The sequence below is a fragment of the Mytilus trossulus genome, chromosome 10 (genome assembly GCF_036588685.1).
Source record: "Mytilus trossulus isolate FHL-02 chromosome 10, PNRI_Mtr1.1.1.hap1, whole genome shotgun sequence".
In the NCBI taxonomy this organism is placed as follows: domain Eukaryota; kingdom Metazoa; phylum Mollusca; class Bivalvia; order Mytilida; family Mytilidae; genus Mytilus; species Mytilus trossulus.
The window spans coordinates 35,897,174-35,912,525 of record NC_086382.1 but is presented as its reverse complement, the minus strand read 5'-3'; the positions used below and the strand labels follow the sequence as shown (position 1 = coordinate 35,912,525).

Genomic DNA, 15,352 nt, shown 5'->3' with positions numbered 1-15,352 from the left:
CAAAACACCGTAATTTTTTTTAATATGACTTTGTCTTCTCATCACAGTAAATATGCATAATCTACATTTAACAAATATACACTGACTAATCGGCAGTCCTCGGGTGACTCCGCTACTCTCATTGGATAAAGGTACGGAATCGGGCGAGTTGTAACAAATGATACACCCATGTTATTAAATGTTTGATATTTGCTAATGAAATTTAGGTTTGTTTTGTTATTTGACGATTTGTTTTCATTACAGAAACGTGAAAGTTGATTGTCATGGCAAATGTCCATGCTCTTGTATTAATTACTGTCCCAATAAAGGGACACCGAGCTGTGGAGGAGATGGCATTACATATATAACAGCCTGCCATGCAAAGTGCGCGTAAGTAAACTAGTAGTGTACAATAACTATGAAACATTACATCCTCATACGTGGATAAAACTTGGCAAAGCCTAAGTATAATTTCAAAGTGTACTAAAATGACAAATAAGTACACTAAAGACAACAAAGAATACGTTATGTGGTATGAGTGTCTTTCTTCATCTTTGATTACAACAAAACAGACAATCTAAGGTCAAAATTTTAGATCAAGTTAGCAAAATTGAATACTGGAATGCAGATAATTTTCATTTAAAAGAACAAATGTATAAGCACGGTATAAATCAATTCAAACAACTTACTGCGAAACAAGATTAATCTAACAGGTCTGCTGCCTTTCAAAAACTCTGAGTGATTAAAAATGAGATCCAATTTACAAAGATAAAATGTAGTTTTAAAGTTGATATGAGTCATTTTTAGATGTCTGACCTATAGTGACAAGAGTAGTATACTGGTGTCATAACATGATAAGTGAACTTCATCAAGTTTGCAAATTATTTTTCATCTATGAAGGGGTCAGAAGATACAATGTAACAAGTCTTGTCCTTGTCCGCCGGTTTGCAAATGTTCCAAAGAATACAGTCCTGTTTGTGGTGAGAACAAGAAAACTTATCTCAATCCATGCGTTGCGAAATGTAGGTAAGTGTTTACATAGCGGTATAACGTTAATAATGAGTCGTACAAAGTGAGAGGTTTAGCGCTATAAAACCAGAATCAATCCATCATTTTGTACATTTGAAAATGCCTGTACCAAGTCAGGAATATAACAGTTGTGGTCCATTAGCTTTTGATGTGTTTCGTCAATTGATATTGACATGTGGTTAGGGGCTTTCCGATTTTATATTCCTCGGAGTTCGGTGTTTTTGTGATTTTACTTTTACACCTGTCAATGTCATAATTTTCAATAGAAACTCATGTAATAAATGGGAAACAAATTTATTTTAAAAGTCTGCATCGTATCATAGACTCCAAGGCTGATAAGTCACTCAAGGAAAAATAGTCCATGCACTTATAACGGTATCGATCAAGCACAGTTGCAGTTGAGATTTTGCCTTTGATATATCTTCATATTTCAAACAGACCTCAACTATTTTAACTGATGACTAAATTACCTATCAGTTATCTATTATCGGAAAATAATTAAAAACAGACTATTGTACCTTTTTACCATTTGATAACGTTTTTGGTAATAGTGGTACAAAATTATCCTGTTGAAAAATTGAACACGAATAAAGATAAAATCTATAACATTTCCTTCATATATAGCTTGTAGTGTCAAATATTCGTGACGTGTGCTTCTGCAATATATATTCAATATAAAGGGAACATCACGATTTTCTTGTAGAAGATTTGATATCAAAATGGCTGTTTATCCTTAAAAGGTTTCTGATGTATAACGTGAAGAGCTAGACTAGTTTGGAAATTAAGATATTTCTATGTAACGTTATATCAGACGTTAGTTCCACGATATACATGTACTTATAATTCGAAGTAACCATCGGAAATTTACTTTCAGTGATGAAATTCAACTTGGCAGTTGAGAGAGTATCTTTAACGATAGAATCAATTAATTTCACAAGCGAGATCAATATTAGACATCGTCTTCGTTATATACATAGATAAGTCCATGTTAATTTTGTAGCATTAGCTTTTTTGTCACTTAACGTATTGGTAAAAAACTATTTTGACATACAAGGATCAAATTACCTCATATATACGATTCATAACATACCATGTACGCCTTCAATTCTCTATTTAAATTGTTTTAAAATGTCATAACGGTTTAACATTATTAATTCTGAGTTTAACGTTTCAGACATGCTTGCCACTTTATTATAAATGTGTAGCATTAGATGAATTGTACATTTTAAGATCTCGACTAACCCTCCACTATATCAATTATTATATTTGTTTTATCTGACCAGTTTGTGAACAGTTTCCCCCGCTTTATTAATCTGTATTCAAAATTTGAACTTCCCTTGTTAAAAGATATAAAAAGATGTGGTATAAATACCAATGAGATAACTCTACATCCAAGTCATAACTACATTTGTTGGTAAGTCGTCGATGCAAATTGCAGTAAACAAATTGTACTTTAAAGATATGAGTGCAACTTTTTACACAATGTTAAAATTTTTCAGAAAAGTTGCTGTAAAATGTCCCGGCAAATGTCCATGCACGTGTGAAAGACAATGTCCCAAAAATATTCAACCAGTATGTGGTGTTGATGGGCAGGACTATGCTACTGATTGCCATGCCGATTGTGCGTAAGTGTTAAATACAATATGTTTTACAACCAAACACGCATGGGAAATTTAACTTATTTTGATCTGTCACTTTCCATTTATATGCCAGTTTCAAAAATTAAAGTGATTTGGCAGTTATCTTTTTCATTTCCAGCCTAGTTGTTGTCAGTTTATTTTCGATTTATGAGTTTGACTGTCCCTTTGGTATCGGTTGGTTCTCTTTTATCAATTATAGTTAATATCAATTGAGTAGTTAGAAATAACATACGCTACATGACAACATGTGGAGCAGTATCTGCTAACCCTTCTGGAGCACCTGAGATCACCCCAGTTTTTGATTGAGTTCGTGTTGCTCAGTCTTTAGTTTTCTATGTTGTTTCTGTGTACTATTATTTGCCTGTTTGTCTTTTTCATTTTTAACCATGGCGTTGTCAGTTTATTTTCGACTTATGAGTTTGACTGTTACTTTGTTCCTCTTTTAACAAATTAGTTGATATGTTTTATCATCGCTTCTCTCTTATCTAATTATTCAATGCGTGCTGGTTCACATTTTCGTGTTAAGTGTATTCAACCCATTTCGCATTAGTTATTCAACATAAATGTTAATATATATTCAAAATTAAAGAAAGTAATCAACTTTGATCAGATGAATGGTTTCATTTGATCAGGAAACTGCGTTATATTATGTTTAATAATATCTTAATGTAATTTTATTGTCATTTATACACTTCTAAGATTAAAACTTTTGAACGGTTAATGACACGCTTGACAGTGATGCTTAACATAACCAGTTTAACTAAGAAAAGGAAAAACACATTTAGTTATTCGACGAAACACTATTCGTAAGATGCAATAACGCCAAATCATTGTGAAACCCGGTTGCATACGAAAATTGGTCGAAAAAAATATTCTCCTCAAATTTGACAGCTTTAGGAAATTTATTCAACGTTTCATTGCAGTAAACATGTTCTTAGTCATAAACATTTATCTTTGGTGTTTCATAGCAATGTTTTGGTTTTTCTATCAAAAACAAATTGGAAACTTGATTGTTTTTTTTTCTTCAAAAGTATAATTATCTGACTTGATCATCATTTTATGCAGTTGATTAATAAATAAAATGAAACTCACTACAGATTTATTAGTATTCATTGGATTCCAATTATCGTGGGTTTCCGTAATACAGGTGAAACACGAAGTTAAATGTTCAACGAATAACATATTTTCAAAAGACTTTGTATACGAAGATCCTCAAATCCTCGAAATTAAGGATCTGCGAATATGCAAGTTTTCAGCAATCCACAGAATCTGATACCCACGAAAATAAATGAAATCACAGTACAAATTATTTTTCAAAGGAAAGGTCATGTTCTTGCTCTAATGTTCGAGTGTTACAAATTAATCATTAATAACCGTCTAGAAAATATTGTAAACTGTTCGTTTTAAGTTAGTGTGAGCAAAAGTAAATCTTAAAATTAAATAAACAATAGTTTAAAACGATAGTAGGATATTGAAACAGTTTAGGACTCTGAAAGTAAAATTGTCATAGCACTTTTTAAGGAAACCTTTTTTTTTCACTCATTTATTTCAAATTTGAGCAGACTACTTGCTTGTTTGAACACAGTATATATAATTTGCAGCATTGAAATACGCACATTAAAAAAAACCCTTTATCTTAGCTTCCACCTAAAAAAATTTGAAGGTGAAAGTCGAAGATAGAACTTTACGACAAAAGAGAAAGAATCAGTCTCCAAATTACGAACTTTTCGTTTCTATGTAGAAAAATTCCAGCAGCGCTATCATACGATATTTCAGGGCTTACAATTTCTATAACGATTTATTTGATAGATGGGTGCTGCTCAGAAGGAAGCTATCAAATCAAAACTACAAAATGGTGAAGTTAATATCCTCTCTTTGTATATTTTACGGGCGCTATCAGGAGTTGGTTTACCGTTTAAATATATCCGTTTCACAAATGAACAAATGATACAACTAAAATTTATTCAACATTTTCCCAAACTAGACCTATTACTAGCAACTAAAATTCAGTCAATATTTTCCCATACTATACTTATTAACGGATTTGAGGTAGCATGAACAACACGGCGTGTAGAGCAAGATATGTTTAGCCTTTAAAAACACCTGAAATTACCACCAGCGTTTGAATGAATTTGTGTTGCTAAGTTTTAATAATTCTATGTTGTGTTTTTGTATTGTTGTTTGTCTGTCTGTTAGTAGTTTTCTTTTTTAGCGTTAGGGTTGTGAGTTTATTTTTCAGCTTATGAGTTAAAAATGTCCAGTTCTGAACTAGAAAGTAAATAAGTCCAGTATAAAAAAAACAACAACATTTAAATCAGGAACTAAAATTAAAACCCGTATGAGAATCTAAGAAATAGTATTTGTCAGCTCGATATTTAGATATGTTGGCTTTCAACCTTGACAGGTGGTCCTCAATGCTCTTCAACTTCGTACATTATTTGACAACTTTTGTGGATTCGAGCGTCACTGATGAGTCTTTTGTAGACGATATGCGCGGCTGGCGCAAATACAAATATTAATCTTAATATATATGATGAGTTTATTTCCTTATTTAAAAGAAAATGACACACAGTGTTTATTAGCATATTTGTTGAGTCTACAGTTAATACATATACATATATAAAAAAATGATACACAATTTTTATTTGCATATTTGTTGAGCTTACAGTTAATACATATACATTTATTTTGTTGATTATATTTCAGTGACGTTGATGTAGAGTGTCAAGGAAAGTGTCCATGTGTGGTTTCGTGTGAAAGTAAATGTACACAGACAGGAAGTCCCGTTTGTGGTGTTAATAAACAGGATTATTCATCCAAATGTCTTGCCGATTGCGCGTACGTTTCTATCTACTAACGAAACAAATAAGTTATTCTTTTATATGTAAATTGATTAAAAAGCGAAGAGGAAAATTATACGAAACTGTAAATTATCTTCATTTGTAAGGTGTATTTGAGTATACACATTCAATGATATAGGAAGTGTTAATCCTCTGTCAAATATGTAGTATATACTATGATCAGATAATCGAGATGAAAGGTTACTTGGATACATTTGAATAAATGACATTTATTGAAAACACGGTAAACTAAATGATAAATTTATGAAATAAAATGCAAGAAGCTAGCATTCTTGATATGCTCTCAGAAAAGCAGATGACAAAAAAGGACACCAAATGAGTTTATCAAGCCCTCAAAATTTGAAAAAAAAAATTCTGTAGAAACTATATTTTATCAGGGCTATATTCCCTCCGCCCCCCTCCCAAAAAAATCTTCAGAATAAAAATCACGTTACCTAGATATTTACATTCCTGCATACAACTTGGAAATGTGAAACTATTGTGTTTTGTTATTTTAAAATTAAAACAGCATGAAACCTTAAATTCATATAACCACATCAATATACATTCTTACAATGATACTAGTGGATTATCGGATATATCCAATAGGAAAAGTTAAGTTATCAATTAATTTTAAAGTCAGAGCCTCAGCGAGAACTTTTAGATATATAACTCAACAATCGAATACAGGATAATTGTTTTGTTTTTTGAATATTGATTTAAGAATGTCAAAGATAACAATCGCTGGTCATACACAAATACGTGTGGTTTCAATGTTATTTTTTACAAGTATTTTTGCTATGCTAGGAATTTTTGTTACCGAAGGCTAAATTTCTGTAGATTTTGACAATTTTATTTATACCTCCAAAATTTCTATAACTAAGAGATTATGAATAAAAGTGATATAGGGAATATTTCAATGTGACAATATCACAAGAAATAAAGAAAAACCAAAGAAAATACGTAAGTCAACACACGATGTATAAAAAATATCCATCTGATGAGTTAAACCTTTTCAACTGATTTTGTCTCATTGGCAATCATCTTTTTTATAGATTAAGAAGACTTATGTGATAGATTGTATTATTTTTTATATTTTGTCGTATATTATACCTAGTAATGTCAGATCAATCAAACGAAAATACTACTGAGATACATAACAGTGAATCAAATGCACTAAATTTAATATTGTAAGTTAGTCAATGTCAACAATCATCACACTTGTACATGTTTGTAGAAAAGTTACTGTTAAGTGTACAGGAATCTGTCCATGTTCCTGTGAAAGACTGTGTCCAAAAATTAACCAACCCGTGTGTGCTGTCAATGTAAAACAATATGCTAACAAATGTCTTGCTAAATGCGCGTGAGTATTATTGTTATGTTAAATTTCAGATCGTTTCCATCATGTATTGCGGTGAATTTTAATGTCGCGCTAACTCTTCTTATGTCGAGGTTGCTTAAGCCTGTAGTATAGAAAAAAATCTCAAAATATTATGAATTCTAGAACTCAGCTTTGTTTGTTATTTTCAGCAGTTCAGTAAAACATTTGATTGTTGATAAAAAGAAATACGAAGACTGTTTAACCGTTTAAAACTTTTTCAGTGAAATATAAAAAAGAAGATGTGGTATGATTGTCAATGAAACAACTCTTCACAAGAGACAAAAATAACACATAAATTAGGAACTATAAGTCACCTCACGACCTTCAACAATGACCAAAGCCCATACGGCATAGTCAGCTATATAAAGTTCTCATTGTGAATCTTTCATTTCAAGATCAATTTAATATGTGCACATTCTGTCTTTGATTAAAGATGAGGATAATTTATCAACCGTGGTAATCGTTCTAGTTACTTTAAAAAAACCTGTATTATAATCATAATTCAAAGGAAGATTTGGTAAAATTCAAATTACTTATTTGATTATTGTATTTTATAAAGTGTAATCATTATCATGCATCAACACATTTTCAGAAATGTGGCTGTAAAGTGTTCAGGAGGCTGTCCGTGTGATTGTGACAGGATATGTCCCAAAACTATACAACCTGTTTGTGGTGTTGACAAAAAACAATATTTAAACAAATGCGTTGCGAAATGCGAGTGAGTTTTAGTATTAATATAACTTCATTGTTTCTCCCAAGTCAGACATTAATTTTCATTGCCATCCACACTCTCTGTAGTTTGAATCTGCGATGGTATATAATAAATAAAGTCAACAGTAATATACCGCTGTTCGAAATTCATAAATCGATTGAAAAAAAACCAATGCTGGTTACAAACTAAAACTGAGAGAAACACGTCAAATATAAGAGGAGAACTACGAAACAACAGAAACACAACATAGATTATAACATCCGCAGAAACGAACTATAGTATAACAATGATCATTTTCCTGACTTGGTACAGGAATTTTAAGAAAGAAACAAATCGAGTATTCAAGTATAATATCGTGCATTCAAAAATTCACATATAAGTATAATTTTTATTAAGTTTGATTCTAGTTTTGATCTTCAATGAAACACTATTGTACCATTTTATCAAATTTAATAACTAAAAAAATGAGATAAACGATATGTGCCTCATTAATTTAAGATTTAAAACTGATTTAAGCTCAAATTGTATATATCGATTTGATTTTAAACATATTTTATTCATTAAGATATGAAAAGGATTGAGCAACAGGCACAGCCTATAAAAGCTCTCTCCATATTACATGTTCAAGGTATAATTCAATTATAACAACTGTATTTAAAATAATGCAATATAGTGGAACATGCATGCTACTTATGAGCACACACGAGAAAATAAATGTTCACAGTGTTACTTACTAAATGCAAAGTATATTTAAGTATATAAAGGCAATTACTCATCATATATTCAAGAACCTTGAAACATGCAAATATCCTTTATAAGTCATTAGAAATATATATATATGGCAATGACTTATATTAAGTTTCCTTATCTCATAGTTGAAAGTTTTAAATATATCATCAGTCCTATAAAACTTTTCCAGTCCACTTCTAAATATACCCAAACTTGGGGATTTTTGTAAACTCAAAGGAAGACTATTCCAAAGTCTTATAGTGGAAGGAATGAAACTATTAAAATAAGAGCTAGTTCTAGCAAGAGGCGGATGAAAAGTGTTATTTTCATTCCTCAAAGTATAAGGGGTTTGTCTGGGAAGATATGGCTGGACTAACTCATAAAAGTATGCAGGTTTCATCCCATTTAATATTTTGTAGAATAGTATAAGCTTATGTTTATTACGTCTATTCATTAGGGTTTCTAAACCTAATTCAATATAAAGTTTTTGTCTGGAGGAATTACGTCGTAAGCCTGTAATAATTCTAGCGGCTTCTATCTGAATACTTTCAAGAAGCTCAGTCTCGTGCTGGGAGCAATTTCCCCATACAACATCACCATACTCTAATATAGGTCTAATAAAAGCATAATAAATACGTATAAGTGAACTTCTATCTAATAAATATTTAACTTGACGAAGCACAGGTAGACGAGAGCATGCATTTTAGCTCACCGGGCCCGAAGGGCCAAGTGAACTTTTCTCATCACTTGGCGTCCGTCGTCCGTCGTCCGTCGTCCGTCGTTAACTTTTACAAAAATCTTCTCCTCTGAAACTACTGGGCCAAATTAAACCAAACTTGTCCACAATCATCATTGATGTATCTAGTTTAAAATTTGTGTTTTGTTACCCGGCCAATCAACCAAGATGGCCGCCATGGCTAAAAATAGAACATAGGGGTAAAATGCAGTTTTTGGCTTTTAACTCAAAAACCGAAGCATTTAGAGCAAATCTGACATGGGGTAAAATTGTTTATCTGGTCAAGATCTCTCTGCCCTGAAATTTTTAGATGAATCAGACAACCCATTGTTGGGTTGCTGCCCCTAAATTGGTAATTTTAAGGAAATTTTACTGTTTTTGGTTATTATCTTGAATATTATTATAGATTGAGATAAACTGTTAACAGCAATAATGTTCAGCAAAGTAAGATTTACAAATAAGTCAACAGGATCAAAATGGTCAGTTGACCCCTGTAGGAGTTATTGCCCTTTATAATCAATTTTTAACAATTTTCATAAAATTTGTAAATTTTTACTAACATTTTCCACTGAAACTACACGGACAAGTTCATTATAGATAGAGATAATTGTAAGCAGCAAGAATGTTCAGTAAAGTAAGATGTACAAACACATCACAAACACCTAAACACAATTTTGTCATGAACTGTCTGCTAACTTTGTTTAATTCACATATACCAAGGTGAGCGACACAGGCTCTTTAGAGCCTCTAGTTTATAAATAATATCAATATGCGAGTTCCATGAAGCTGATGACTGAAATGATATCCCAAGATGACAGTGAATATTTATTTTCTCAACCTCTTCCCCGTTTATTCCAAAAAATACAGGTGGGTGTTCCCTTTCCCTTCTAGTAAATACAATATTTTTAGTTTTCTAAGAGTTAAATTGAACAGCCCATGATTTTGCCCAATTTGAGATAACATCAAAGTCATCAGTCAAAGAAGCAGCTGCCACAGCAGGATCTTCATCCACTATAACAAATAAAGAGGTGTCATCTGCAAAAAGTCTAATATCATTAGAAATGTCATTTACTATATCATTTATATAAATGAGAAACAGAAAGGGTCCTAAAACTGATCCCTGGGGGACACCTGCATGTATACTTCTTAGAGTTGACGAAAAACCTTCTGAAACGACCTTTTGTTGACGATCTGAAAGATAACTCTCTATCCAAGATAAGAGCTGGTCATTTATGCCAGATTGTTTAAGTTTAAATAAAAGTCCTTTATGCCAAACTTTATCAAAAGCTCTAGATACATCACAAAATACAAACCTTACATCCCTCCCACTATCCATATTACTAATAATTTTATGATATATTTCAATTAACTGATTAACAGTAGAGTCACCTGGCTGGAAACCAGATTGAAACTTTGACAAAAGGTTATTACTTCTCATATAATTATACAAATGTTTAAATAGAACTTTTTCCGTAATCTTACAAACAATACTAGTAACAGATATTGGACGATAGTTTAGAGCTGAATGTGGACTACCTTTTCCTTTAAAAATAGGATTAACATGTGCAATTGTCCATAACAGTGAAACCAGTTTAACTGATAGAGACACATTAAATAACTTAGTTAATGGTTTAGAAATAAAGCTAGCAATCTCTTTTAAAATACTAGGACTGATACTGTATATATATCGATTGTACTAGTACACGGTTTTCCACTATTAAGAAAAATATATACCATCATACCACATGTGGAGCAGAATCTGCATACTCCTCTGGAGCACCTGAGATCAACCGAAATGTTTTCTTTTTTGTGTGTGGGGGATATTCGTTCTGCTTAGTCATTAGTTTTCTATGGTGTGTATTGTGTACTACTATTTATTTGTTTCTATTTTTTATTTTCAAACCATGGCGGTGTCTTTTTTTTTTCGATCTATGAGTTTGAATGTCACCCTGGTATCTTTCTCCCCTCTTACACTGTTCAATCTCAAATGTGTAGCATTCACAATGTGATGTTTAAGTCAGAATTATTAAGTCAAAGAAAAAAAACATTTACATGAAAAAACATTTAAGTCACAAAATTTATTACAACAACTGGTAGCCTGAAATCTTCCTTGTATCATATCGATATAGTTATAAAGAGATAATGAGCATTATTCTTGTATTACAGGAAGGTCGCAGTACGATGTAACAAACCTTGTCCGTGTGATTGTGAAGATAGTTGTACAGAGTCTAAACCTGTATGTGGGGTTGATGGAAAAACCTACAAATCAAAATGCCATGCAACCTGCAAGTAAGATAACACAAATTCAGATCCTTTTTTTTAACGTTGAAGCTATTTAAATATTTGCATTTACAAAAATGTACATGTAGTTGAATACTTAGATTTACGGTTCATATGTTATCTAGAAAGCAACGAAATAAAATCCGTTAGGATAATTATAAATCCAGACTTCGAATGTCTTCATCTTAGTTGCATTTGAACTGTAGCACATTTATTGGGACTTTTGATCATATATTTGGGTTCCTAAATACAATAGGTTATATTTATTACCCCGAGGTCCTCTGATAGAAGCTAACATTCTAATACCAATTGAAAAGTATGTACATTGTATATACCTTCATGAAAATACCTTAATCTATATACTTAATGGCTGGGTAAACAAGTACGAAAATGTGATCAATGGACAAAGTAATGGTATAGTGTACTCTACATAGACTATCAGTCTTAACTTAGTTTATGTGGTCTATAAATATCTGTTCATATTAGAGACATAAGAAAAAATGATATAGTTTATACTTTACTTTTAAACCATGCCCATCAGATATATATTTAAATGCATTTATAAAAATGGATCAAACGTATTTTAAATACGCATTCTATTCATCCTATGAACATGTTCAGAAAACATTACATTTGCTAAAAATTAAACTACTACATCAACTTTTTGGTTGCAGTTTTCGTAATACTATTAAAACAATAACTTTTTGCTGGTATCTTTGTTATATAAATTTTAATATGTTTGTTCATTTGAATATTTAAGTCAGTTGTGTTTAATATATATATATATATATGTGTTAATGTGAAACCATTCAAACGAGAAAATAAATTGCCTGATTCATCAAGAATAATCGCTGTTCAATTGTACATATAGTTGGTCTATTGTATATTTTAGTATTGCTTCAAATTTCTCTGAACGTATTTATAGGTGACAAATAATGAACTTGTATAGCCTGCCGTTCGGTGTGAACCCAGGCTCAGTGATGAAGACCGTACTTTGACTCAAAATTACTTTCTTTATAGAAATTGTGACTTGGATTGGAAGTTGTCTTATCGGCACTCATACCACAACTTCTTCTATCTCTATGTCGTGTACAAGTTGCGATTTTGTACAGGTTATAACATGTACAAAAAATTTGTACATGCTATAATTTGTACAATGCCAAAATACAAGTGATAACATGCACAAAAATACCTCATACATGTTACGCCTCCGGGTGCGGGAATTTCTCGCTACATTGAAGACCTGTTGGTGACCTTCTGTTGTTGTTTTTTCTATGGTCGGGTTGGTGTCTCTTTGACACATTCCCCATTTCCATTCTCAATTTTATATCATGTACAAAATATTACTTTAAAATGGTTTGAACCATCCTGCTGCCAAAAAAAGTAAGGGTTTGTTCAAAATTTCAAATATCGACATCAAGCGTGCACGAAAGAGGGCCGTTTTTCGGCCAGCAGGTATAAGCTAACGAAAAACTCAAATAATAGATTAATTTTCTATCTCATGGTGATAAAGTTATAATTTCCTATTACGTCCGTTTATATGAGCCCTGTCGATGAGAAAAACATAACATGAGACAAAAATCTAGGAGAAAAGGTTTGTGCAACTCAAAGGTGTAAAATGTGTCTGTTGTGTAGCAATAAGTGAACAAAAATGTTTTTATAAAGTATAAAAATGAAGTATTTATGCACGATGTAAATAATGCACCTTCTTTTTCATTTAATTATTGTTCTTAGTTATTTGATACATTTCATTCGTGAATGTATATTCTGCTTTATTATTATTTTTAAATTTTGTACAGGTTAAAATAATTTTTAAGCAAATTTTGTTCATGTTTTAACGATGTACATGTACTTTTGTGCATGTCATTATTTTTATTTTGGCATTGTACAAATTATAACATGTACACTATTTTTTACCAGATTTTCCTCTGAGTTCAGTTTTTTGTGACTTTACTTTTTGTATGTTGTATAACCTGTACAAAATTGCAACTTATAAACGCCAATTTGCAATCAAATCGTCATAATCACAATCATGTCCCCTTTCACCGAATGTCACATACCAAGTGAAACGTACCAATGAAGTTATACTTACAAGAGCAAAACGACGGCTACCAGGATGTGTTTACCCTTCAGGAAACCCTCAGATCGCCCCTGGATTTCATGTCACACATTCTTTAGTTTTCTATGTTGTGTAAACTGTTGTCTTTCTTCTAGTCTTTTTCATTTTGCGTTGGCATTAATTGTTAGTTCGACTTATGTGTTTGGATTACGTGTTGTATCTTTCAACCCTTACCTAACATTTGACAATATGATGCAAATTAGATTGTATATTTATGTTAACAATGTTTAAATCATTATGTGCTATTGAAGAAAAATAGATGTGGAATGTAACCAAAAATGTGACTGTCCGTGTAATTGTCCAGTCGATAACAAACCAGTGTGTTCTACAGACTCAACAACATACAGCAATGCATGTGAAGCTAACTGCAAGTAAGCTGTATAATAAACACCAATATCGAGTCCTGGAATTAAACTTCAAATTGACACCCATTTCCAGACGCTTGACCGGATTAGTTTTTTTTTAAATATTGTTTTTTTTCTTTAGGATTCAAATTTTACAATGTATATGACACGATTTGAACAAGAAAACTAAGATTTTTTTTTAGATGTTCAAATTAAAACTTATTGATCTATAGAACGATTAGATTACAAAGAAATACGATGGATTCAAAATGCAACATTAATGTCCCAATAGCAACGGGACATCTGGTGACATTTTCTAAAGACTTACCCCGAATCGAAAATAACTACTTTAAAAATTGAAATCAGATATATTCACTTACCAAAAAGAAAAAAAAGTTTTAATGTTGGTCATTCAAAAGCCTCACCCGCAACAAATTAGGTCTATATAAAAGAAGATACGATTTATTCGGGTTTCATTTATAGAATGGATACCAATTTTAAAGTCAAATGTTACGCTCTACTTAGCAACATATTATTTTTCAGTCTGTGCGTCACTTCGTCTATGCGTCACTTCATCTGTTCCGTTCGTCTGTCCATTTGTTCGTCTGTCCCGCTTTAGATTTTACGTTGTATTTGCAATTCACATGTTCTCTATGACATTATCTTTATTATTTCAGTGCCAAATTAGTGTTAACCCCAGTTTTACGCTAAATCGAACATAAAAATAATAGTATGAGTAGGGCATCCGTGTACTAATGACACCTTCATATTCATTTTTTTTTATATTTCTCAGAAGACATTGCTGTAAATATATATTTATTCTACGTGTTTTTATGTATTGTTTACAATGTACTAAAGAAAACATAATCTTTATAATTATAATTACAGAAAAGCTACAATAGCATGTAATACAGCATGTCCCTGTTCTCCATGTGGATGTCCTCAACCGAACAATGAAGATTTAGTATGTGGGAAAGACGAAAATGAATACCCTTCCAAATGTTTGGCCGAGTGCAGGTGTGTGTGTACTGTGCCCCAAGTTATGTTAGCGGATAATTTATTTTGTGTTTAGCCCTTTCTAACCTATTTCGCCGCGATTTAATTATTCGAGACTCAAATTCACTTGATGTTTTTAAGAGAGAATAACCCAAAGATTAACATATTTGCAACGATTTATTTTCGCTTAAGTCGCCAAAATAAATCGCACGCAAAAATAAGTGGGTTTACAGTATTTAAATAAACAATCGTATATCGATATTTCATAAACTAATAATCAATTTACCTATGGGTAAAATGTACTAAGGGTTTCATTTAAATTTTATTAATTGTGTAATAAAATTATTAGAAAATATTCCAACAGACAGTTCCACAATATTGTTTGTCAGTCTAAAAGATGTTCATCATCTCTTTGGCCAAAAGAAAAAATGGAATCTGTCTAATTTGCAGAAATACTACTACACATATATATATATGAATGTCTAAGAATATAACTAACACACACTAATTAAAATACATTAAAAAGTTCTATTAAATTTTAAATTGAAATACTCAATATTTCGCTTA

The 15,352-nt window shown here is 31.6% G+C and overlaps 1 protein-coding gene across 1 annotated transcript in view; it reads left to right on the top strand.

The window, feature by feature from the left end:
* Positions 1–467: 467 nt before the first annotated feature.
* The window catches only part of LOC134686374 (balbiani ring protein 3-like), a 40,765-nt gene continuing 25,880 nt past the window's right edge, over positions 468–15,352 (top strand). The window contains exons 1-9 of the mRNA XM_063546043.1: positions 468–511; positions 880–1,005; positions 2,508–2,633; positions 5,355–5,486; positions 6,726–6,851; positions 7,462–7,587; positions 11,213–11,335; positions 13,697–13,816; positions 14,678–14,806. Coding sequence (XP_063402113.1) covers positions 468–511; positions 880–1,005; positions 2,508–2,633; positions 5,355–5,486; positions 6,726–6,851; positions 7,462–7,587; positions 11,213–11,335; positions 13,697–13,816; positions 14,678–14,806 — 1,052 coding nt within the window. The remainder of the gene's footprint in view (positions 512–879; positions 1,006–2,507; positions 2,634–5,354; positions 5,487–6,725; positions 6,852–7,461; positions 7,588–11,212; positions 11,336–13,696; positions 13,817–14,677; positions 14,807–15,352) is intronic.